Source organism: Sorex araneus, chromosome 1 (assembly GCF_027595985.1).
Source record: "Sorex araneus isolate mSorAra2 chromosome 1, mSorAra2.pri, whole genome shotgun sequence".
Classification (NCBI taxonomy): Eukaryota; Metazoa; Chordata; class Mammalia; order Eulipotyphla; family Soricidae; genus Sorex; species Sorex araneus.
The window spans coordinates 157,417,485-157,439,797 of NC_073302.1; the positions used below are offsets into that span (position 1 = coordinate 157,417,485).

A 22,313-nucleotide genomic window follows, 5' to 3' on the forward strand; every position below is an offset into this window, starting at 1 on the left:
GTGAATTTACATGGTGATGATTTGTGGGATGTGGGTATGGCTGCTGAGGCTTCCAGAAATATGGAGGGGTGGAGGTAGGCTGCACCCCGAACTCCAAGAAGACCCCAGAGTTCTCAGCCTGAGGACCAGCATACCTGTAATTTTTGGCAGTTTGGAGTCTCTTCAAGGTTCAGTCATGAGGTGGTAGAGTGTACATACGTTTCTCTATTCAGTCACCTGTTCTTGAACATGTCATTGGCTTTCAGATTTCGGCTACTGTGAATAGTGCTTCAATGAACACAGAAATGTAAATGTCTTTTATGAATAGAATTTGGGGACCTTTGGGGTAGATGCCTGCAAGTGGGATTGCTTGCTTTATTTCATTTTTTTGTGGAGGGGGGTGTCACACCCAAATGTGTTCACAGGCTATTCCTGGCTCTGTGCTCAGGAATCTCTCCTGGCAGTACTCAGGGAACTATATATGGTACTGGAGAATGATCTAGGGTCGCCACATGCAAGGTAACTGCTTTATCCACTCTCTAGTCCTTTCTGAGCATTTTAAAGGTACTGGATGCCCTATGGGTGGGTCTCCCAGAGAAAATGTCATACAGGTGGTCACCAGCTTCCCTGGGCCATTGCCTGGACAGGTACTGTAAACACTTGCCTTTGTAAATAAGGTAGCCTTATGTCTTCCACAAAACCACCTTTGCCATCAGTAGTAGTTATCCTTTTTGGAAATCAGTGCCACAATTAACTAATAGAAGAGGCTGTAAAACTAATAAAGCATCACCATACCTTCAAGTTAAAGCTAAATCATACTTCCACATGAGGCTTAAACATAACATATAAGCCTCTGGTTTCTGATTTAATTATTTGTCTGTTACCCCTGGGATCCCAGTGATATATTATACTGAATGGCATAACATCCAGTTCCAAATAGCCTCAGTCCTTAAAATATTGTTAGGAATAGAGAAGATTTAAGTTCCTTCAAGAGTTTAAAAGTTGTAATCCCCCTAAGTATTTTGTTGTTGTTGAGATGACAACAGTAAGAAAAGTTATTCTTTCTTAGTGTTTTATTTGCTCTAAGTAAAAATATATGGCATAATTTTCTCTTGAAATGATCTTGAAATGCTTATTACCAGTATTTGAGAGAAATAAAAGTCAATGGCAATCCAAATGAGATTTTAAAATCTTTATTGATACCATTTTATGATGTTTATTTACATATATATCTATTTATGTATTCTTCCAAACTATATCTTACAATTTACAGCAAAGCACTTTTCTCAATATTAAATCTAGCAAGAAAAGAATTACCCTATAAACTACGGGTACAGTTCTAAGTTCAGAGTAAAAAAAAATAGCTCTAATATTATTAATATAGTGTTCTTTACAACACTAAACAGGAAAACTCCAATAATTTTTTTCAAATAAGATCCACAAGAAACTAATTACTACGTACATTACAACTTGCAAATATCACATTGTTAGGATCACCTACTAACAGAAGACAAAGAAAGCTTTGTGACAATGACCAAATCACTCAGGTTTGTATATCTTAGTTATTTTTTGTGCTAGATTGAAATAAGGACTTTTCATCTAAACACCATATTTTGAGATCATGTAGATGATAGTCATCTTACATTTTTTTATGATGGCTGCACAGTATTTACTTTATTAGAGTTATTCACAGGCCCTAAAATACTAGATGATTGTAATGCCACACTAAGGAAATCATCCATATTTGTTTCTAATAATTATTAATTAGAAATAAAAATATATTGTTTAATATTGACCAAATACTGAAGTACATTTTATAAGTTAAGTTTCTACTGGTTTTCTTAATTTTGCTAACCTAAGGTAATCTAACAATTTTTCTTTTTTAAATGAAGCAAGCATTTAATTTCTATTTCTAAATCTCAAACTTGCTTGTTGTCTTTGGAATGACAAAAATAGTTGGATGTAAGAGGAAACCTTTTCAATTTTGTGTTATCTTGTTACAGGGAACCCGGATAGGCATTAAAAAATATTAACAGACACGAAAAGATACAGATAAAGAATTCCATAAGATAACATATCGGGGATGTTTGTTTTAAAAATGAAAACAAAGCAAAAACACAGCACACTACCACAGGCTCCTAAAACTCTGATCTGCTACCTAGAAACTGATTAACATGACCATGTGAATATTAGCTGCCCAATCTATTGGTTGACCTTTTGATGGGGGTGGGGCTCCCAAGAAGTGCTCAGGAGACCTGGGGGAACCTCCTGGCAATTCTCAGCTGACAGAATTGTGGGTGGGGACCATGTGATACCAGGGCACTGAACGGCATGGGATGGACTGCATGCAAAGTATATCACTATCCTACCTCTTGGGTGCCATTCAAGATTTTAAAAATTGTATCTTCATCTTCCTGAAGTCAACATTTGTTTGTTAACACCCACCAACACCACCACTACCTTTTTTGACCACACCTGTCAGTGCTCAGAGGCTATTCCCACTTGGAGGATTAGTGCTCAGAAATTAGTGCTCAGGATTAGATGGGGACTTCTGCCCTTTCAGCCATCTCCCCAGCCCATAGCAAACTTATTTGTTTGTTTGATTTGTTTTGGGGGCCACAACCTCCAATGCTCAAGGGTTTCTCCTGGCTCTGTACTCAGGAATTACTCCTGGAGGGGCTCAGAGAACCATATAGGATGCCAGGGATTGACTCTCCTGGGGTCAGGTGTATACAAGGTAAGCACCCTACCCATGTTGTATTATGACTCAGTCAATATTTTATTTATTTTTTTAAAAAAGAATTATTTCATGTATTCTTTGCAGTTTTGCTTATTAATCAGAGACAGTTATAGCTGTCAATATTTTCTTTTATGGATCATGGAAAATTACAATCTTATTTACTGACATGATCTCAAGTGTTTCTAATAAACTATTTGGCAAATCTGAAAAACAGTATCTCCAACATATATGTGACCTTCTTTTTTATTTTTGTTTAAATTAAAAATATTGGGCCATGTAAAGGTCATTAAATATTGTCTGTTTTTTTTTTTCTTTCTGGGTCACACCCGGCAATGCACAGCCGTTACTCCTGGCTCTGCACTCAGGAATTACCCCTGACGGTGCTCAGGGGACCATATGGGATGCTGGGAATTGAACCTGGGTCAACCGCTGCAAGGCAAACGCCCTACCCGCTGTGCTTTCGCTCCAGCCCCAAATATTGTCTGTTTTGAGAAAATAATCGTCTTAATTTTGAGAATTCCTTTAGTGAAACTCTATTGTTACTTGTGTGTTCACAGTGTCTAGTACAATGATCTGTCTAATCAATTCTGAGATATGAAAGGATGACCACGCAAGATTTCTTTTTTACTTCTATAGAACTCTGACACAGTGTGAGCAAAACGCATTTTCTAGCCATCTCTTAAAAATTTACTAACTGCTTGATTTGCTCGGTTTGCAAGGATTGTCTCCGGAACAACATTTTTTTACTTTTGTATTCTTTGGGGAAAACAGGAGCTGTGGGCATAAGGACTTTCTGACCACAAGAAAGAAGGCTGGAGAGCTTGTTGTTGGCATTGATATCTGAGAAGGGAGGGTGTGGATTCACATTGAGGGGGGGCAGGAATCCTGGCCTGGTTAGGGGGATGCAGTGATCTAAAGGGAACGCCCCCGAGCCCCGCCTTTCTAGCACCGCGTGGTTGCGCCGGCTCAGGGGCCCTGGGGCCATGTTCTCCAGCACTTCTTTGGACCCGGAAAGCAAGGAAGAACCCGGAGACAGTATCTTTTTCTTTCCAGTTAGTGCTTTGCCATCCTCTAAAGCGGTCGGGGTGGGACCGGCTGAGAGCTGGGAATCAGAGCTGTAATGATTTGCTCCCGAGTTTCTTTTCTGGACGATATTTTTTAAGGTAGAAGCAAAGATCGTCTGGTTAGAGTCTGGGTCCTGGTCAACAGGGATTTCAGTGCACTGCTGGTTTCCTTCTGGAAAAAAAGATGGATAATTTATTTCCTCATAGGACATCTTTCTTGAGCTGGCCTGATCAAAGTTTCTCAGCATATATGCAGTGTCTTTGATATCGATGCTTTGGTGTCTGGTGATGAATCGCTTGGAAAGTGCCAGCCCGTTGGCTTTGTAGGATAATTCTTCCTCCGGTGTGATATCCTGGAGCTCCTCTTGCAGAGAGGCCACTCTGTTCTGATGCATTAAGGAGGGGGTACTCTTGATGCGGCCCGCAGGCTGGGGTAGCTTGGGTCCCGTGGGGACCAAGGCGGGTTTCCTCACCGGGGAGTCGGGCTCCCGCGCATCATCGCTGCTTCCTGCAGACTCCAGGTCTTTGAAGCCAAAGAGGGTCCTTTCTGTTTCCGAAGAAGGAGTAAGTGGCGAGGAGGCAGTTTTGATGTCAATTTCTGATGGCGTGGTGCAGGTGTCTGGGGAAGGACACTCGTCCAGATCACCTGGAGGCATGTTTAAGTACTGCTTCGTTGTGTGCCTGCCAGAGGGTGATTTTGCTGTGGTTATGATGATAACCTCTTTCCCTTTAGCCTTGCAAGCGCTAAGAAGAACTTTCAAGGTCTCTCTGTCTTCGGAATTTATAGCATACACAAGGGCCGAGTAACTGGAATGGTCTTGCAAGCTGAGGTCAGCCCCGCTCTTGAGGAGCAAGGAAACCACCTCTGGACCAGCTTTCTCTAGGCAAGCATGCATCAAGGCGGTTTTCCCAGATTTGTCCTGTATGTTGGGATCCGCATTGTTTTCTAGCAGGTACTTAACCATTTTGGCTTTACTGACACTCTGGTGGTCCACATGCTTGGACTTACAAGCGATCATTAAAGGTGTTTCTCCTCGGTCATTGCTCTCGTTAATGTAAGCCCCGCCTTCCAGCAAGAGTCTGGTGAGGCGCAGGCGACTCTGGTGCACAGCTTTGATGAGGGAGTTTCCATCACTGGAAATGTCTACACCTTCATCCATCTTCCAAAGTCAGAAATCAATACCTGCTTATCAGAGAAGACGAAGAACAAATGATTAGCCAGAATCAATGTCTCCAGGATTGGAGCGACAGCACAGCGGGGAGGGCATTTGCCTTGCATGCGACCGACCCGGGTTCTATTCCCAGCACCCCCTATGGTCCCCTGAGCACTACCAGGGGTAATTCCTGAGTGCATGAGCCAGGAGTAACCCCTGTACATAGCCGGGTGTGACCCAAAAAGCCAAAAAAAAAAAAAACCAGAATCAATGTCTCAATTTATATTCATTTTGTTAGCCACACTCAGTTTCCAAAGTGGGTATCAAGAAAGAGAATATTCAATAGATTATGCTATAAATGCAAAGTAAGGAGTGAATTGCAACATGGAATAATAACCATCTCTAGGGAATTAAAACTTACTCTCAGAATTTTCTTGAATACTTACAACACCAATCTAATACTCCCCTAAATCCCAACTTAATTTAACAATAACTGCGTATTTTCTACTTGTGAAAACAATGGGTTTGGGTTTTTAGTTTATTTGAGGCCACATCTAGTGGTGCTCAGGGCTTATACCTGGTTCTGTGCTCAGGACCTACTCCTGGCAGGGCTTAAGGTCTATGTGGGGCGCTGGGAATCAAACCCAGGTCAGCAACATGCAAGGGAAGCAACTTACCCATTGTACTATCTCTCCAGCCCTACTTGCGAAAATATTGGGAGAGGGCCCATTTCTACTGGTATTAGGGGTGCCATACTGTGCAAGAGATTAAATTCAGGGCAATGTACATACTAGGCATGTACCCTACAATTTGAGTTGTCTCTCTGACCAAAAAATTTTTATATAATACTAAAACATAAATTAAAGCAGAAAAGCCAAAATTCTATGAATCATTTAAAATAGAACATGCTTATCATAACCTAATATAAGCCTTGTTTTAAATTACTTAAATGTGCTATTCAGTTGAATAATACAATTAATATTTAAATTATTCATTTCAGGGGCATTTCTGCTTCTTTTAAAGTATGAAAATATTTTTGGGCTACAAGATATTAAAATAGCTGACACATTTCTGGAATTAACACCGAGACAGATAAATAGTCTGTGATTACGCTCTCTTCTTGATCCAGTACTTAAAACAGACACTGACTAGATTATAGGGTTAGCAAATTCTGCTGGGTTACCGCAGTACATTGTGTATTCTAGGCCCTAGTTTCTTAAATTGTGGGTCAGGAACCATATGGGATCAAATAACTGAATGTAAAGGTGAGGGGGAAAAATTAGCAATAATAGAAATTTTCTGAGTGTGCAGTGACCAACAATTAAGTCAAAAACAATCACATAATGAATCTGAGGTATTCTGATAGCACTTGCTCAGGAAGCATTTGTCAGGTGAAAAGGGGCCACAAGTGGGGGCTGGCGAGATGATACAGGGATTAAGGCACTTGCCTTGTAAACACCCAACCTTTGTTTGATCCCTGACACCTGTATACCCCTCACCCCCATCACCACCAGGGGGATTTCCTGAGTACAGAGTCAGAAGTAAGCCCTGACTATCACAGGTAGCACTGTAGCACTGTCCTCCCGTACCATGTACCATTGATTTGCTTGAGCAGGCACCAGTAACGTCTCCATTGTGAGACTTGTTGTTACTGTTATTGGCATATCAAATACGCCACGGGTAGCTTGCCAGGCTTTGGCGTGCGGGCGGAATACTCTCGGTAGCTTGCCAGGCTCTCTGAGAGGGGCGGAGGAATTGAACCCAGGTCAGCCACATGCAAGGCAAACGCTCTACCCACTGTGCTATTGCTCCAGTCCAGGTAGTCCCGAAACTCTCCAAATAGGGTTGGGGGGAGAGGAGGGTCACAAGTGAAAAAAATTTTAAGAAGCTCTGCTCTAGGCTAATCCCTTGAATGAAGACATGTCTGTCTGTCACTGTCATCCCGTTGTTAATCGATTTGCTTGATTGGGCACCAGTAACGTCTCCATTGTGAGACTTGTTGTTACTGTTTTTGTGATATCGAAAATGCCACGGGTAGCTTGCCAGGCCTTGCCATGTGGGCTGGATACTCTCAGTAGCTTACCAAGCTCTATGAGAGGGACGGAGGAATCAAACCCGGGTCAGCTGCGTGCAAGGCAAATGCCCTACCCGTTGTGCTATAAAGTCTACATGTCTTCATTCATTCATACAGAGAATGAAGACATGTAGACCTTATAAACAATTTTTCTGTCTTAAAACCTGAAAGTTATGTTTGTATAGTTTATTTAAATAATTTGTATTCAAATGTTTTCAGGCTGGATCGATAGCACAGCGGTTGGGCGCTCGCCTTTCACTCGGCCTACGTGAGTTCAATTTCTCCGCCCCTCTCAGAGAGCCCGGCAAGCTACTGAGAGTATGGAGCCCGCACAGCAGAGCCTGGCAAGCTACCGTGCGTATTGGATATGCCAAAAACAGTAACAATAAGTCTCTCAATTAGAGACGTTACTGGTGCCCACTCAAACAAATCGATGAGCAACGGGATGACAGTAACAGTATTCAAATGTTTTCCATGTTTAATTTCATGAGGTAGTGAGGATTGTCTTTATCTAAAACAGAGGAAATGTTTGTGTTTAAACAGACAGACCTGGGGAGAAAAATGAAATGGGAGTTTATACAATATTTAAACCTATTCCTTCAATTGACTGGAGTTCAGAAATAAATAATTAGTATTTATGTTACTAAATGCTTTTATTTATTTGCTTATTTTTGTTTGGGGCCACTCCCATGGGGCTCAGGGCTTCTGCTCTGCAATCAGAAATCACTTCTGCCAGTACTTGGGGACCATATGGGGTGCCAGGGATTAAGCCCAGGTCTGCTCTGTGCAAGGCAAGTGGTAGCTCTACTCACTGACTTTTAAGAGACCCATGGACCATGGGTCATGGCCTGGGGACAGCCCAGTTGTTGAACTCCTGCCTGCCAGGAATGAGTGGGTTCAATCTCTGGCAGTGCCTCACATGCTGAATACAGTCCAAGGGCCATTGCTACTGGGGATCTCCAGGGTCACAACCAAGTGTCCAGGCTCAAGCACTTGACAACCAAGGGTGTGGTTGCACTGCAAGGAAAAATGTGCAACTCCTGTCAAGCACTGCCAGCAAAGTCTGCAGCTTTCGGTTATGGCAATGAGAGCAGCAAAGAGAAGACAAGGGGAATATGTAACATGGAAAAGAATTAGGGATATTACTTTCTGATGGAAATTTCTAAATAGAAAGAAGCTACCAAGAAAGTGAAGGAAAAAGAGAAAGACAGATATGCACAAAAATCCCCTGGGAAGCAGCTATCAGCTCCCAGACACTGTCACTGAGCTACTACGGTGCAAATCCTAGCTGCCAGGAGCTTACTCGATGGTCTGCAAGAGACATCACCCTGAATGTTCCATTCCACTCAAAGGAGAAGCAAGTGAGGCATCTGCAAAAGAAGTTCATTAGCAGCAAGTTGGCAGGTTGGAAGATGGCAGACTTCTGTTCTCAAGCAAACCATCTCGTCCGCTTTCTCACAAGACAGGCTTTTATACAAAAAGAGAGCAGAGAAGCACACTGGCAAAGAGGGTGGGTAAGCTCCAGACAGGTGGGTGCCTGGGCGATCAATACATTCACTCAGGGACTGAGTTTCCTGCGGCACTTCCTGTGTGACTGCAGATCGAGATATCTGATTAAGGTTTCTGTCCACTTATCCTGTAGGACAAGTGAAGGGGGGGACATTCTCCGCATTCTCAGTCATCCCTAACCAGACAGGTTTTCTGGTATCTGATATTGATTTCAATTCCTAATTTCTCTGGACCTGCTTCAGAGATGCTGTAAAAACTGTAGATAATGAGTTCAAATCATAAAAACACACAGGCTTGGATGACCTGGGCGTCCTCAGGGCCTCTGAGGCCAACCAGCAGAGCCAGGTCTTGAGCACAGCCTAAGCAGCTGGGCAGGCCAGTCCGGGAGCAAGAGACGCGGAGAATCAGCCTGTGCAGAGGCCTTGTGGCTAGAAATAACCCAGCTATTCATCATTAAAGCAGGCTCAATTAAGGCTGACGTGGCCAAAGCTCAGGCACATCTTTTAGCAGGTGAGACCTCCTAAAAAACAAAGAATGTTTTTAAAAGACAAACTCACGAAAATAATGGGGCAAATGAGAGAAGACAAAAGCAACCTCTGGGAAGCCAGAAAGCAGAGGGGCTGGTGGGAACGGACTTGGACAGCCTGTGGGACGGTGCCCGTTAATGATGCTGCTGCCGCTGGGAACTCAGCTCTCAAATCTTTGAGAAGCAGCAGGAAGTGCAAGAACAAGGGGAATGAGCTGAGAGGCTGTTGAGGTCATTAAGAAATGCAGTTAGATTCAAGTCCTTGCTACTTGAGGTGTAACCCTGCTTTGGCCAGCACCAAAGGGCACTGCCTGCAGTGTCAGAAAAACAGATTCTGGGTTGGGGAGAGAGAGCTGGCTCCAGGGGCCAGAGTGCGTGCCTTGTATCAACCAGGCCCCAAGTTTGATTCCCAGAACCCTGAAGTCCCTCCCTCCCCTGCCCCCGCCACCCCAATGCACCAGTGGTTGAGGGCCTCCTGCCTCACACCCCGAGCTGGGCTGAAGCTTTAAACCACCAAACCTCCTGAGCATTTGGGGGAAGGTTGTTCACTCTCACAAAAAAAGAAATGAATAATATCAGGCCCTCAAGGGATAAGAAGATATTTGTAACCGTGAAACAAGAATAAGATTATTTCACAGTTTCAAGATTCCATGAAAAAGGGATATTCGAGACATAAAGTGTTCTCCAAAAGGTAAAACCATAAAATTGCAAAACTCAGTGGAAGGGTTGGATGGTAATGTTGATGAAAACACTCTAGCAAAGAGAATAAAGAAAGAAAATTAGAAGATTAGGCCAGGAAAATTATCATAACATTTAGAGGTTTTAGGAAGTAAAAAAGAGGGGCAGGAGGGAAAGAGAGGAGCAAAAGAGAAAAGTATTAAGACCAAGCAGTTATTAAGGACTCAAGGGACAGAAGCTCCAAGGCTGAAAGACCCTATAGTGTACCACCTAGATGCTGGTCCCTGGCTCGACCACGGACACAAATTTGGAAAAAATGGTCTGGAAGTTGCAGGAATTAAAGCACTTGCTGTGCATGCAACTGACTCTGGTTCAATCCCTAGCACCACATGTGGTCCCCTGAGCGGGAACAGGGTTCACTCCTGAGCACAGACCCAGGAATAGCCCCAGAGTGGGTGTGGCCCTAACACCTCGCCTCCAAAATAGAGCATGAATAGGAAGAACAAAGCATTTACAGAAGATATATTTCATGACTACAATTTATAAAAACTCCATCAAATCCTTTTATAACATAAGCCATCTACATGTATTATTAATACATAAAATAAATACCATTATTATATGATATTTATGCCCAGACTATCAAAGAATTTCAACTGTAAATTCCAGAGAGGCACTATTTGGAAGATGATCATATGCATTGTCATTTGATCATTCGTGATGGTCAGCCTAGACCTTCTGGCCAGTACAGACAGCCAATGAGAGGAAGGCACGCTTTCTATCTCCTTGCTCACGTACCTGCAATTCAGGAACTCAGTAGCGGCAGGTTGGTTGAGAGGCTGGGTCCTAATTCAGAGGTCTATTCTGAATGCAAAGCATCTGAAAAGAGCTCATGTGAGACAGGCATGACAAAAGAATCTTCTTTTAGCATTTTCCACATACAAATGGGTTTAATAATGCAAAAAGATTTAGACAAATGAGCTGGAACATAATATTAACTACAAAAAATAAAACAGTAGCTGCAATTCAAGAAGAGGTTTTTGTCAATTATGTAAAAATACCTTTGACCAAGAGTAACAGTTGAGAAACATACATGCAACTGAGAGCGAGTCACCAGATTTCAATATTCTATTCTCAGAGAGTCACTGAGTGCTGGCCAATCTTGTTTCTAAAAAATGAAGTCTGACAGGGCTGGCGAGAGTAAGGCCTCACAGCCTTCTGACCGCAGTTCAGTCCTTTCCATCACATCCCCCAAGCAACGTTAGGGCTCACTCCAGAGCACAGAATAGCCCCTAAGCACTGCAAGCTGTGTCCTCCCTACCCCAGTTTATGAAGTCTTATAAGAAACTGGACTTTCAAACCTTTTTTGTCTATCTTCATGTTAAGCCTCCTCCTCCCCCATTGCAACACTAAACCCGACCACTCTCTGTCACAACTTCCATCAAGGCGAGGTTTTAGGAGCAGAAGCATCGGTGATGGCACTGGAGCTGCATACCTGAGGGGCAGTGGTGCCTCTGGTGCTTTGGCCTCAGGGGAGAGAGCAAGAGAGGGATAAAGGAGAGTGAGAGAAGAGAGAGAGAGAGAGAGAGAGAGAGAGAGAGAGAGAGAGAGAGAGAGAGGAGAGAGAGAGAGAAGAAGAGAAAGAGAGAGTGAGAGAGAAAGACAGGAAGAGAGAGGGAGAGGGGAGAGAGAGGGAGGGAGGGAGAGAGAGAGAGGAGAGAGAGAGAGGAGAGAGAGAAGAAGAGAAAGAGAGAGAGAAGAGAGAGTGAGAGAGAAAGACAGGAAGAGAGAGGGAGAGGGGAGAGAGAGAGGGAGAGGGGAGAGAGAGGGAGAAGGGAGAGAGAGGGAGGGAGGGAGAGAGAGAGAGAGAGAGAGAGAGAGAGAGAGAGAGAGAGAGAGAGAGAGAGAGAGAGAGAGGGCAGTTGTACCAGCATGCCACGTGGATGTAGGCAAGTACTGAAGGTTCATCCAACAAAAATCCTCCATGAGGCTTACTGTTTGTTTGCTCTAAAGATGCTTAAAGCTCATTGGATTGCTCGCTATTCTCTGGAGAAGACTCCCAAGCAGTGCTCAGGGGGCTGGTGGTCGCTCCCAGTGATTCTTGACCATAGGTGCGATGGCTCAAGGACATGGGGCTGCTTGGACTCTGCAGTGTTTGGCATTCCCCAAGACTCCAAGGCCATACCCACTAGAATTCTGGGAACTCTCTCAACTGGTCACACTTAGTACAGCAATTTAGACATTGTGAAGATGTTCGTTTTTCTCAGACAAAAATATTGGCTATCTGATTCTCCACAAGAGTGCCTGTGTCTCTTCCTAAAATCAGTGCCATGGGAGAATAATTCCTCTGTTGCAATGCCTTGTCCTCTTTCCATGAAATCTCTGTGATAAAGAGGTTCCACTTCACTACTTCACCTGCCTGCAGGTGTCCCAACTCAAAAATGCTGCCCCCTGAGGCCAGCAAGATAGTCCAGAAGCTAAAGCAACTGTCTTGCATGCAACCCACTCCGGTTCAATCCTAGCACCACATATGCCCTCCTGAATACCACCAGGACTGATCCCTGAGCACAAAAGCAAGAGTAAGCCCTGAACATCTCTGAGTGTTCCCCACCCCATCAATGCTCCCCATTCTGCCTATCTCCTGTGAATCTTCCCCCCAGGGCAAATCCTGTCTTAATCCTCAATCAGACCCTCTGTGTGAATCTGGCTGACAAATGCTTTGCAAATCCAGTGACCCCTTCCAAATAGACAACCAAAGTTGGGGCAAGTCTGGAGGTGAATAGACCCACAGACCCACCCTGCCTGCTGCTTTTAAAATAATTCTTAGGGGTTACTCCTGGAAGTGCTCTATTGAACCGGGTTTCTCAAATGCAAAGCATGTGCTCTAACCTTGAAGCTAGCTTCTCTTTTTAAAATTTTTATCACAGAATTAAGACACTTTTGGACCAGACCCAAAGGTGTTTGCACGTGGGAGACCCAGGTCTGATCTCCAGTATCTCTTAGGTCCTCTGATTCCATCTGGAGTGATTTCTGAGCGCAGAATCAGGAGTAAGTCATGAGCTCTTCCGGGTGTGGCAGACACACACACACACACACACACACACACACACACACACACGAATCAAGAATCAAGACGTCTTTCATCACTTTTCTTGGGTAGGGTGAAGGGGAGGATTTGAACCATACCCAACCAGGCAGTGCTCATAGACTATTCCTGGTTCTGTGTTTAGGGGTGACCCCTGTTCAGGGGGCCAGATTCAGTTCCAGGGATTGAACTGGGGTCAGCAGTGTGTAAGGCAAGTGCCTTACCCCCTGCATTATCTCTCAGGCAGGCCCAGCATCTTTAATTTTGATTATTTCTCATCTCTATAGCCGACATAAATAACAAATGAAACAGTTCAGCATGGTTTCTCTTGGGATCTGCAAATAATGTTTTATAAATGTAAATTTATATACATTTTATAAATGTAAATGGGATGACATAATTAGTTGCATAATAATTTCCATAAGTGAACTATCACTTATAAAATATCACTTACAAAGGAGACATTCTTTAAGTACATTTCCCACGTATTTTCCAAATACAATAATTTCAGCATCATAAAATATGAATTACTAAACAGTCAGATAAATTGCTTTTAATTTTAAAATTCAGGATGCCTCTGACATCTCAGAACCTGTTTAATCTACTTTTAGGGCTACTCACTGCTTCCAAGCCTCCCCCCACACTCTAGTTAGGATCCGATATCTGACAAAATTAAAAAGGTACATATTCTGAAGAACAAAGGAGAAAGGAGATGAGATATCATCAGATGAGCAATTCCAAGTGAGCGTTGGAAACTGAGTCTTAGCAGAGCGGGGGCTGCAACATCAAGTGTCCCAGGGACTCAGGAAAGATTGAAAAGGCGACCACAGCCTAGAACCTGGGGACAGACACCCAGACCTCCAGCCCCCAGGTACTTCAGCCTCGCCTAAGCAGCAGACAGCCACCTTCGGAGGCAAGATGGCCAAGGTGCATTCTTAGAACACAGGGGGCGGCTTCAAACAGGGAGGGAGCATGCTGAAAAGCGAGGTGTATGAGATGAGACGTGAGAACCCCCAGCTCTCTGCCCTGCCCGAAGGCAACCCACAACAAACCAGAGTGGAGAGCGGTGAGGGAGCAAGGGCACGCTCACTCCTAGGACAATGAGCCGGATGAAAATCACCTGTCCACACAGGGAAGCATTTCAGACTCGAGCCGCCTGTACCCCTCCAGACAGCCACTCTACATGGAAATAGAAAGTTACCTGTAAACATGATTCCCAATTGCACACTTGACAGAGGTCTCTTCTCTCCCTGGATGAGTTTCCTGTCAGCCGGCTGTCAGTTCCTCCTGAAGGAAATCAAAGCTATTCAGAGTTACATAAATACCAATAATTCTTTCCACACACAGCACTCGCCCTGGGAGTCTAGTATTTTAATTTCCCATGAAGACAGTCCTCCAGTGCACGGGCTCCTCATATCTCACTGGTCATGTAGTCTGTGAGAACACTGCGGGGGGGTGGGGGGCGGTCTTAGGAGTGCAGACCTGTGTGTGTCTGCAGGACCCAACCTGCGCTGCAAACAAAGTGGGGTACTAGGGGGTGGGCTGGCACTGCCCCGGCTGCCCCTGTGTGTAGGGAAGGAGGGTGAGGACCAAGCCCAGGGGGGAGAGAAGTCTCCCTAAGTCATTCTCCTCAGTGGCCTGTTCTCCAGGACTCAGATAGCTCTTCCCATGTCCTTCCTTTCTCTTTATTCCCGTTTCCACGCTTCTTGGATACCAGCTGCCCACAGAGCAGCGTTTCTGTTTCAGTGCCGCACTCATGTGGTGGCTAGCAACACCCGTGCCAGGGCCGAGGTGCTTTAAAAGTCATCCTGGATGGCGGTGTGAGCCTTTCCTGTGGCTTTTCCTCCCCAGGACACCCCCGCCAGCTCCTCCATTCCGAGGGGGAAAATGGAATTTCCTTCCAGCCTCTTATTCCATCTCCAAATAGAATCAGAGCCCCCTCCTGTCAGGTTAATTATCTGGCCATGGAGGAGGAGGCGTGGGGGGTGGAAATGAACAAGTGGGGTTCCAACTTGCCCTGCTCCCTACCTGGTACTGCCCACAGGACCAGAGCCCGAGCGTGCTCAGAGGAAGCAGAGGCCTGGGGTGGGTGTGGGGGGGTCCCTCGCCCGGCCTCATCTGCTCCTGAGTGATCCACCCCTAGGAACCTGTTCCTTGGAAACTTGGCTTTGTCATCCCTCAGAGGAGGATAATGCGTCTCTGACAGCAGATGGTTGTGGAGATTTGACCAGGGGACCCTACGGCCCTCGCCACTTAGGCATTCAACCAATGTCAGTTTCCAAGCATGCATCTCTAGGTTCAGGTACAGCACTGGGGACTCCGAAGCCTGCTGGGCCTGACAAAGGGAGATCAAGGTCCTTAGTCTGGTGGGGGGGGAGGGGGGCTGGGGGGGGGGCTTCCTGCCTCCTCTTGGACCAAGGAATCACACAAAGAGCTTGTGAAAAATAAGATTCCAGGCACCCAGGATATTCAAGGGGGTGGGCGGGGCGACCTTCCTGTGCACCCTTAGAGAAAATCTGCAGTTGCAGCCCATTTGATAAGACTCTTTCCAGCCAGCCTCTGTCATCACCTCCAGGGGTTCTGATGGCCAAACCCCGCTGCAGTCCGAAGGGCAGTGATGGCTGTAGGTGACCTGGTGAGGGAGGAAGCGAGCCCACAGGTCCCTAGAGAAGAGTCCAGCCTTGAGTCTGAATGGGCCAAGGACAAACGGGCTGCTCCCAGCCCTTCCCTGACCGGTCTGGGGGAAACAACCCCCCCACCCCCAGACCTAGTGAGCTGCCCCAGGCCAGGCTGTGAATTGAAGCCTGACTGCCAGGAACCAAACAGGTCTGACCCCCAGGCCAGGCCAGGGGCAGCACCTGAGGGGCAGAGAGCGCACCCGGGCTGAGGGGCTTGCTATGCATGCGGTGGCTCTGGGTTTGTCTAAGCAAAGCGAGGAGTGACCTCTTGAGCAGAGAGCCCAGAAAAAGCACTGAGCACGTCCAGATGTGCCTGTCAACTACCCTCTGCGCCCCCCCCCCGGCCCCCACAAAAAAGATGCATCCGGAGACTGTCCCAGTAAATGAAAGGACTTACAGGGAAAAGTGTTCTTTATTCCGTGGCACCCGATTGCATGGAATGTTGAGAAACTGCCCAAAGGGGCGACAGCTGGAAAGGCTGAGCTTGTTTCCCCCAAAGGGCTGCTGTCTTCTCCTGCGGCCCCAAGTCCCCAGGCCTCTGAAGCTGGGCCTTGGGCCAGCTATACCCCGGACCTCTCTCGGCAGGCCCCCCATCCCCTCCCAACACATACACACACAGAGAGAGACAGTAAACCTCTACCTCCAAGTGGCCGGGAAGCAAGGTGATGGGAATTCCAAGCTGTTGAAGCGCAGACAGCGTCTTCCCGATCCCCGGCGTCTCCAGGAATCAGCTGTTTTCCTCGTTTTTTTTTCCCGAAAGCGGGAGGGAGCCAGCCCGAGGTGCTGTCGGAGAAGGGCAAAGGAAGGTGACTGGGGCGACAGCGCCGGGGCACCGATGGGGGCGGGGTGCGCGGTTCGCCGCCTCGTCTCCGAGCCGAGGCCGGTAGGCAGCCGCCGGGCCGAGGCGATCGCCAGCCACCGAAAGGGGGTTCAGCCCAGCGCGGCTGCCGAGCGGCCCCCCGCGCCGCCAGCCCGGGGGCCGCGGCCCTCCCTCGGGAAATGGCGCACCCGAGGGGCGCTGCCGAAGCCCCCCTCTCCGCGGCAGGCGCACTTCTGGGCCCCGGCTCTCGGCGCCGCGGGGTCCGGGGTCGGGGTACGCAGCGGGGCGCGCCCGAGAGGCTCCGGGACCCGGCTCCGCGCTCGCATTTGTCGAGTCAGCGGCCGCGAAGGGCTCCCCGCCCGCACCCCGCGCCCTCGGCCGCCGGAGGCACCTGCGGAGACGCGCCCCGCCGGACCCTCGGCCCGCGCGCTCCTGCGGCCGCGCGCGCGCCCATCCGCGCCTCCCCGGCACCCCAGAACCGCCGGGCGCTCCCCCACCTCCATCCCCGGGAGACGGGCGAAATCCGCCTCCCGCCCGGCTCCGAAGCCCAAGCGCCGCCCAGCCGGAGCCGAGGACGGGCAGGGGGTGCGGGAGGCGCTGGAACGGCCCGCGCTGGCCCCGCCGAGTCACCGGACAGGCCCCCGTCGGCGCCGCCGCCTCGCCGGGCCGCTGCAGTGCTCCCCGGGCCCCGCGGCGCCCTCGGCTCCCCCCTGCGAGCAAAGTTTCCCGAAGTGGCGCGGGCGGCGGGGCGCGCACACTGACCCGGAACGCGCCGCCGAGGGCCGTCCGCACCCGTGCTGTCCCCTGCTCTGCGCGGTCCCCGCGGTGCCGTCCAGCGCGGCTGCGGTCCTCAGGGGCTCGAGGACCCGGCCACGGCCACCCTGTCCCCGCCCCTGCTCCGCGGCGTGCACCTAGCTGGACGCCCGGGACGCGCGGGGCTTCTGCCTAGGGCTACGCAGGGCGCGGGGCGGCGCGGCAGGTGGGGGCGGCGGGGCCACTCTGCTCCAGCTCTGCCTGATGCCCCCCAAGGTCCGCCTTCTCTAGCACAGGCACCCCCAACCCTGGTGTCTTCGACTGAGCTGTGTTGGACAGGAGCGAGGCCAGCAGGATTCTCTCCGGAGAAGACAGCCGCTACTTCTCCGGATGCCTTTTCCTCCGGTCCATACCTGCCCCTTATCCCAGGCTCGCTCCCCCGGATTGGTCCAAGTGTCTGTCCCCAGGGGATCCGGAACCCACTTTATTTATTTATTTATTTATTTATTTTTGCTTTTTGGGTCACACCCAGCGATGCACAGGGGTTACTCCTGGCTCTGCACTCAGGAATTACTCCTGGCGGTGCTCTGGGGACCATATGGGATGCTGGGATTCGAACCCCGGTCGGCCGCGTGCAAGGCAAACGCCCTACCCACTGTGCTATCACTCCAGCTCCCCGGAACCCACTTTAGGTCAAACCTAAAGTTCAGATGGGGAGGCGAGAGCCACCTTTCTTTTCTTTAAAATTGAGTTTTACACTTTGTATTATGTTATTAAAATATAAATATAACCTCCCCACAACAAAATTTAGCAAAATCAATTTCATGTGCGAAAGCCCACTGAGGGAGAAAGAGAAAGGCACGAAGCAGCAGCTTTTAGATCTTCATTTATCTGGGATCCGTCTGGTAGAAAATGCTGTGAAGCTTGTCTGCTTGTTCAGATCAGATTTATCAAAACCATTGCATAATTTGGGGATCTCTAAGAAAAGAATGTAGATTTGTGTCTAGACAGACTTTCTCTCTCTCTTTTTTGCCTGGGGTGGGGTGTGGCACACCCAGTGGAGCTTTGGGCTTACTTCTGGCTCTGCACCCACGGCTTACTTCTGGAATGTTCCGGGGACCACAAGCGGTGCCCAGATTAGGTTCTGGAGGGAACCACGTGGAAGACAAGAGCCTGACTAGCTGTGCTGTCTCCCATAGCTCCTTTTCTCTTCCAAATTCCTCATCCCCCATTGATTTATGGTGGGTTTATAATATTGATGAAACGTCAGAGGTTTAGCTTTATTCTTCTGTGTTGCATTATCACCACTGGTATGGAAAGTTCCAACTCCATCCCACCACCAAATAAACCCCTCTAGCCAGTTCTTCCTTTTCATAGGGCAACCACCATTGTTCTCAATGAGTTATTTTTGTTACTTATTTTCTAGAGGCAGAGGCATGATTCCCTACTCCTGGTGCTCAGGGCTTTACTCCTGGCTCTGTATTTAGGGATCACTCCTGGTGGTGATCAGGGCATCTTACATGATACTGGTATCAAACCCTGGGTTGGCTGCATGAAAGACAAGTGCCTTACCTGATATACTAACTCTCTAGCCCTGTTTTGTTTGTGCTGGCGATAAAACACAGGGCATCATGCATGTGAGGCATACACTCACTCTGCTGCTGAGCTACACCTCCTGCCTAAGCAGGATTTTATTTTTTACTCAGAAAATAACCTCCTGAATTTGGCTTTTTAGTAGATAAATATAAAGCAAGCTCACAGAGCTGTCGCTGTTGTTGCAGCTGTTCCAGGGACCTGGAAGCTTGGAACTGGTTTGCCCTGCATTTACAACCATTTTTGAGAAATTGGAGGTTCTCAGAGTAAGATTGGGTGAATTCCCATGAAAACTAAAATAGTTTTTATTGAGACCAGAAAGATCACTCAGAGTGTTGGGGTGCATGCCAGATTCAAATCCCCAGAACTCTCTGGTCCCCCACATTCCTGCTGGGAGTAGCCTCTGAGTACCCCAGGCATGGCCAAAGCAATAGGGAGTTTATATCGGTGAAGAGTACATGTTAAAAGGTATACATTTTACAACTTCAGTAATTATGCACAAACTGAAACATTAAAAGAAAAAAAGACAGAGCTTTACCAGCTCCCCAGAAGATTCTTTCTCTTTGGGTGGAAGGGTTTGGCTTCAAAAATCACAGATTAAGGTTGCTTGTTTTGTGCACTTTGTAGCAATTGGTTCATACATAGTATTCTGATTTCTTCTACTGACCCTTGTATTTAAGAGATGTATACTGTCTGTGACTGTGGTTTGTCACTTACTTTTGCTATATAGTATTCCATTGTGTAAATGTACCTCCATTTATTCACTGGGTGATTCTCAAATTTGGGACATTATAGATAATGCTGCTGTGGCATTTTAGTCCATCTTTGGTGAGTGTGTGTGTGTGTGTACTTACACACATTTCTATTGGGACACACCAAGAAGTGAAATTGTGAGTTTTGAAGCAGCTATAGATATCTATAGATATTGCCAAAAAGTTTTTTATAGTAGATGATCTCATTTTCACTCCTACTTTATTAGTTCTCTCCTGCTTTTTTCAGAAATATCTTTCTATTGTTGCTTATAATCAACTGCCACAATTTCAGTGGCTTAAGATAACACGGGTTTTTTTTTAGGTCTGGTCTTCTAACATGTCTAGAATCACAATATGGCCTGGCTACATTACTCTGGAGTCTCAAGGGAGAGCACCCCCTCTCTTTTCCCTCTTTTCTACTTTTTAAAGGCTTTCTGCGTTCCTTGGTTATGTCCCATACTCCATCATCTTCAACTCTCTCCTTCTCTCTCTCTCTCTCTCTCTCTCTCTCTCTCTCTCTTTCTCTCTCTCTCTCTCTCTCTCTCTCTCTCTGTTCCTCCCACTTCTTCGGCTTTGGGCCACACCTGGCATGCTCAGGGCTTACTCAGGGATCACACCTGGCAAGCTCAGGGAACTGTATGAGGTGCCAGGAATCAAACCCGGTTCACCATGTGCAAGACAAGTGCCTTACCTTTTGCCCTGGCTCCCATCTTCAAATCTTGATCTCTCTCTTTCTTCCCCTCTCCCTCTTTCTTTCCTCTCCTCCCCCTTCTCCCCCCCCCCACTTCACCTTTGTGATTACACTGGGTTCACAGTTCACTTAGATAATTTAGATTAATCGCCTATCTCAAGAATCTTTATTTAATCAAATTGTAAAGTTCACTTTGGCAACATTTTCACAAATTTCAAGAGCAGGATGTGCACCTCTTTGGAGGAGCCATTATTCAGCTCCCATACCTGTCGAAAGGGCATTAGAACATGTGGATGGAAATCAAAAGATGAAGAAACCCTGTGTTACAATTTACCTGGAGGATTGGCAATGTGGTCTGGGCACTCAGCCTAGGAAGCTGATTTTGTGCACAACCATTCTGCCTCACCAGCATACCAGTGGGCAAGGAACTTTGACAGAAGTGGTGATGTGAACCTGAGTAAAATAGGTAGGAATTTGGATTCCTCTTTGTAAGGGCTGACAACAGTAAGAGAACAATGGTGAGTAGACCATAATTTGCTTAACTTTGTTGGGTGTTTTTATGAGGGGGGTCCACATCCAGTAGCTGCACAGAGTATCTTTACTCTATACTAGCTCTCTAGGACCACGATCACAATTTTCATGGCAGGAAAAGACCACAGGCTGTGTCACCATTCCATGCCATGTCCCTGTTCATCCTGCAGGCCTTAGGAACTAATGTGTCTCAGTGTTGACAGTGGGGCTGTAGAAAGTGATATCCCACAGTGAGTGAGATTCACTAGGATCCCAGTAAAAGGTGAGAGGTAGAACTGCCCTAAGGCATGCAAACCCAGTCAGACACATCCTGCTCTGCGGCTGGTTCAGTGGGATTATTTGGAATGTGAGACATCTGTCCTCATTGCCTTCAAAATGTTGTAGAGGCATTTGAGGACCGGGTAAAAGTAGCTATGCGTGTTTAGTGAGCATCTTGATCACAAAACCCTACATCTATTTTTCTATCTTCCAGAAATAAGCTGAAAACTTTGGTCGTCTGATGGAACTCTTCCATTTCTTTAAAATTTGTGGTTTGTACTACTATTCATTTACCATCTGTTCATTTCAGATCTCAAGACAGACAGGGGACATGTAGTTAGTCTGTCACTTTGGATTCAAAACCCTGTGGTTATCATCACCCTCGTCTTCATCATCACTAATAACTGCTTTCCCCTGCCCCTGGACTTTTTTTCTTTCTTCCAACCAACCCCCTTACATATTTATCCCTTGATGGTATATCTTATTTAAAATTCCCAATGACAGTATCAAAATTTCTCTTCCTTATTTAATTTTGGATTAACTGCTTCCTGGGTGCTGTCATCTTGGAACCTTGTTCTGTGAATCTCCAGGATGTAACTCATTTCATAGACCCTGTGTTTTCCTCTTTCTTAAATCACCTCCTCTATTTACTGGTGCATCTCTTCAATAACTTATAGGAAAGGATATGTAGAAGGTAAAGCTTTGGATCTGCATGTCTGAAAATGTCTATATTTTACCCTAACAATGAATCATTTTTTTCTGGGTATAAAATTCTAAGTTGAAAGTAATTGCCCTCCAAAAATATAAAGGCATTCTGTCTCTGTTTTCTAATTCCTGAAGTTTTTGTAGGTCATGTTAATATATGCCTAAATCACCAACCAAACTTTTCCACTGTGGTTGAACCATTTTCCACTCTTCTGGCAAGTTGCAGACTATTGTCAAATAGTTGCCAAAAATTGTTCTTTTCATTAAAAATGCAGATGACGGGGCTGGAGCGATAGTACAGCGGGTAGGGCATTTGCCTTGCACGCGGCCAACCCGGGTAAGATTCCCAGTATCCCATATGGTGCCCAGAGCACCGCCAGGGGTGATTCCTGAGTGCAGAGCCAGGAGTAACCCCTGTGCATCACCAGATGAGACCCAAAAAGCAAAAATAAATAAATAAATAAAAATAAAAATGCAGATGACGGTTCTAGCTGGTGTGATTCTGGTAACGGGAGGCTAATGGAAAAGGATAACTTCTTCCTGTAGAGATTTCTGGAAAATGGGAAGAATGGATGCTCCCAAGGTAGCACTGCAAGCTACCGAGAGTATCTCGCCAGCACTACAGAGTCTGGCAAGTTACCCGTGGTGTATTCAACATGCCAAAAACAGTAACAACAAGTCTCACAATGGAGGCTGGTGCCCGCTCGAGCAAATCCATGAACA

At 46.8% G+C, this 22,313-nt stretch overlaps 1 protein-coding gene across 5 annotated transcripts; it reads right to left on the reverse strand.

Moving 5' to 3' along the window:
- Window positions 1-1,156: 1,156 nt before the first annotated feature.
- Window positions 1,157-17,298, reverse strand: ANKRD34B (ankyrin repeat domain 34B). 5 transcript variants are annotated; one of them, XM_055143401.1, is made up of 5 exons: window positions 17,070-17,298; window positions 16,128-16,270; window positions 14,011-14,096; window positions 10,523-10,603; window positions 1,157-4,966 (listed from the first exon to the last, which is right to left on the reverse strand). In XM_055143401.1, the coding sequence occupies exon 5, from the start codon at window positions 4,941-4,943 to the stop codon at window positions 3,399-3,401; it is 1,545 nt and encodes a 514-aa protein (XP_054999376.1). In that variant the 5' UTR covers window positions 4,944-4,966; window positions 10,523-10,603; window positions 14,011-14,096; window positions 16,128-16,270; window positions 17,070-17,298; the 3' UTR covers window positions 1,157-3,398. The 5 variants fall into 5 exon arrangements, with proteins under 5 accessions (XP_054999376.1, XP_054999371.1, XP_054999378.1 ...); XM_055143396.1 differs by lacking the exon at window positions 17,070-17,298 and adding an exon at window positions 16,805-17,025; XM_055143403.1 differs by lacking the exon at window positions 17,070-17,298 and adding an exon at window positions 16,699-17,025.
- Between the last annotated feature and the right edge of the window lie 5,015 nt (window positions 17,299-22,313).

Bases quoted from the DNA above. Each gene is read 5' to 3' on its own strand.
- ANKRD34B (XM_055143401.1), bottom strand. From the start codon at position 4,943: ATGGATGAAGGTGTAGACATTTCCAGTGATGGAAACTCCCTCATCAAA.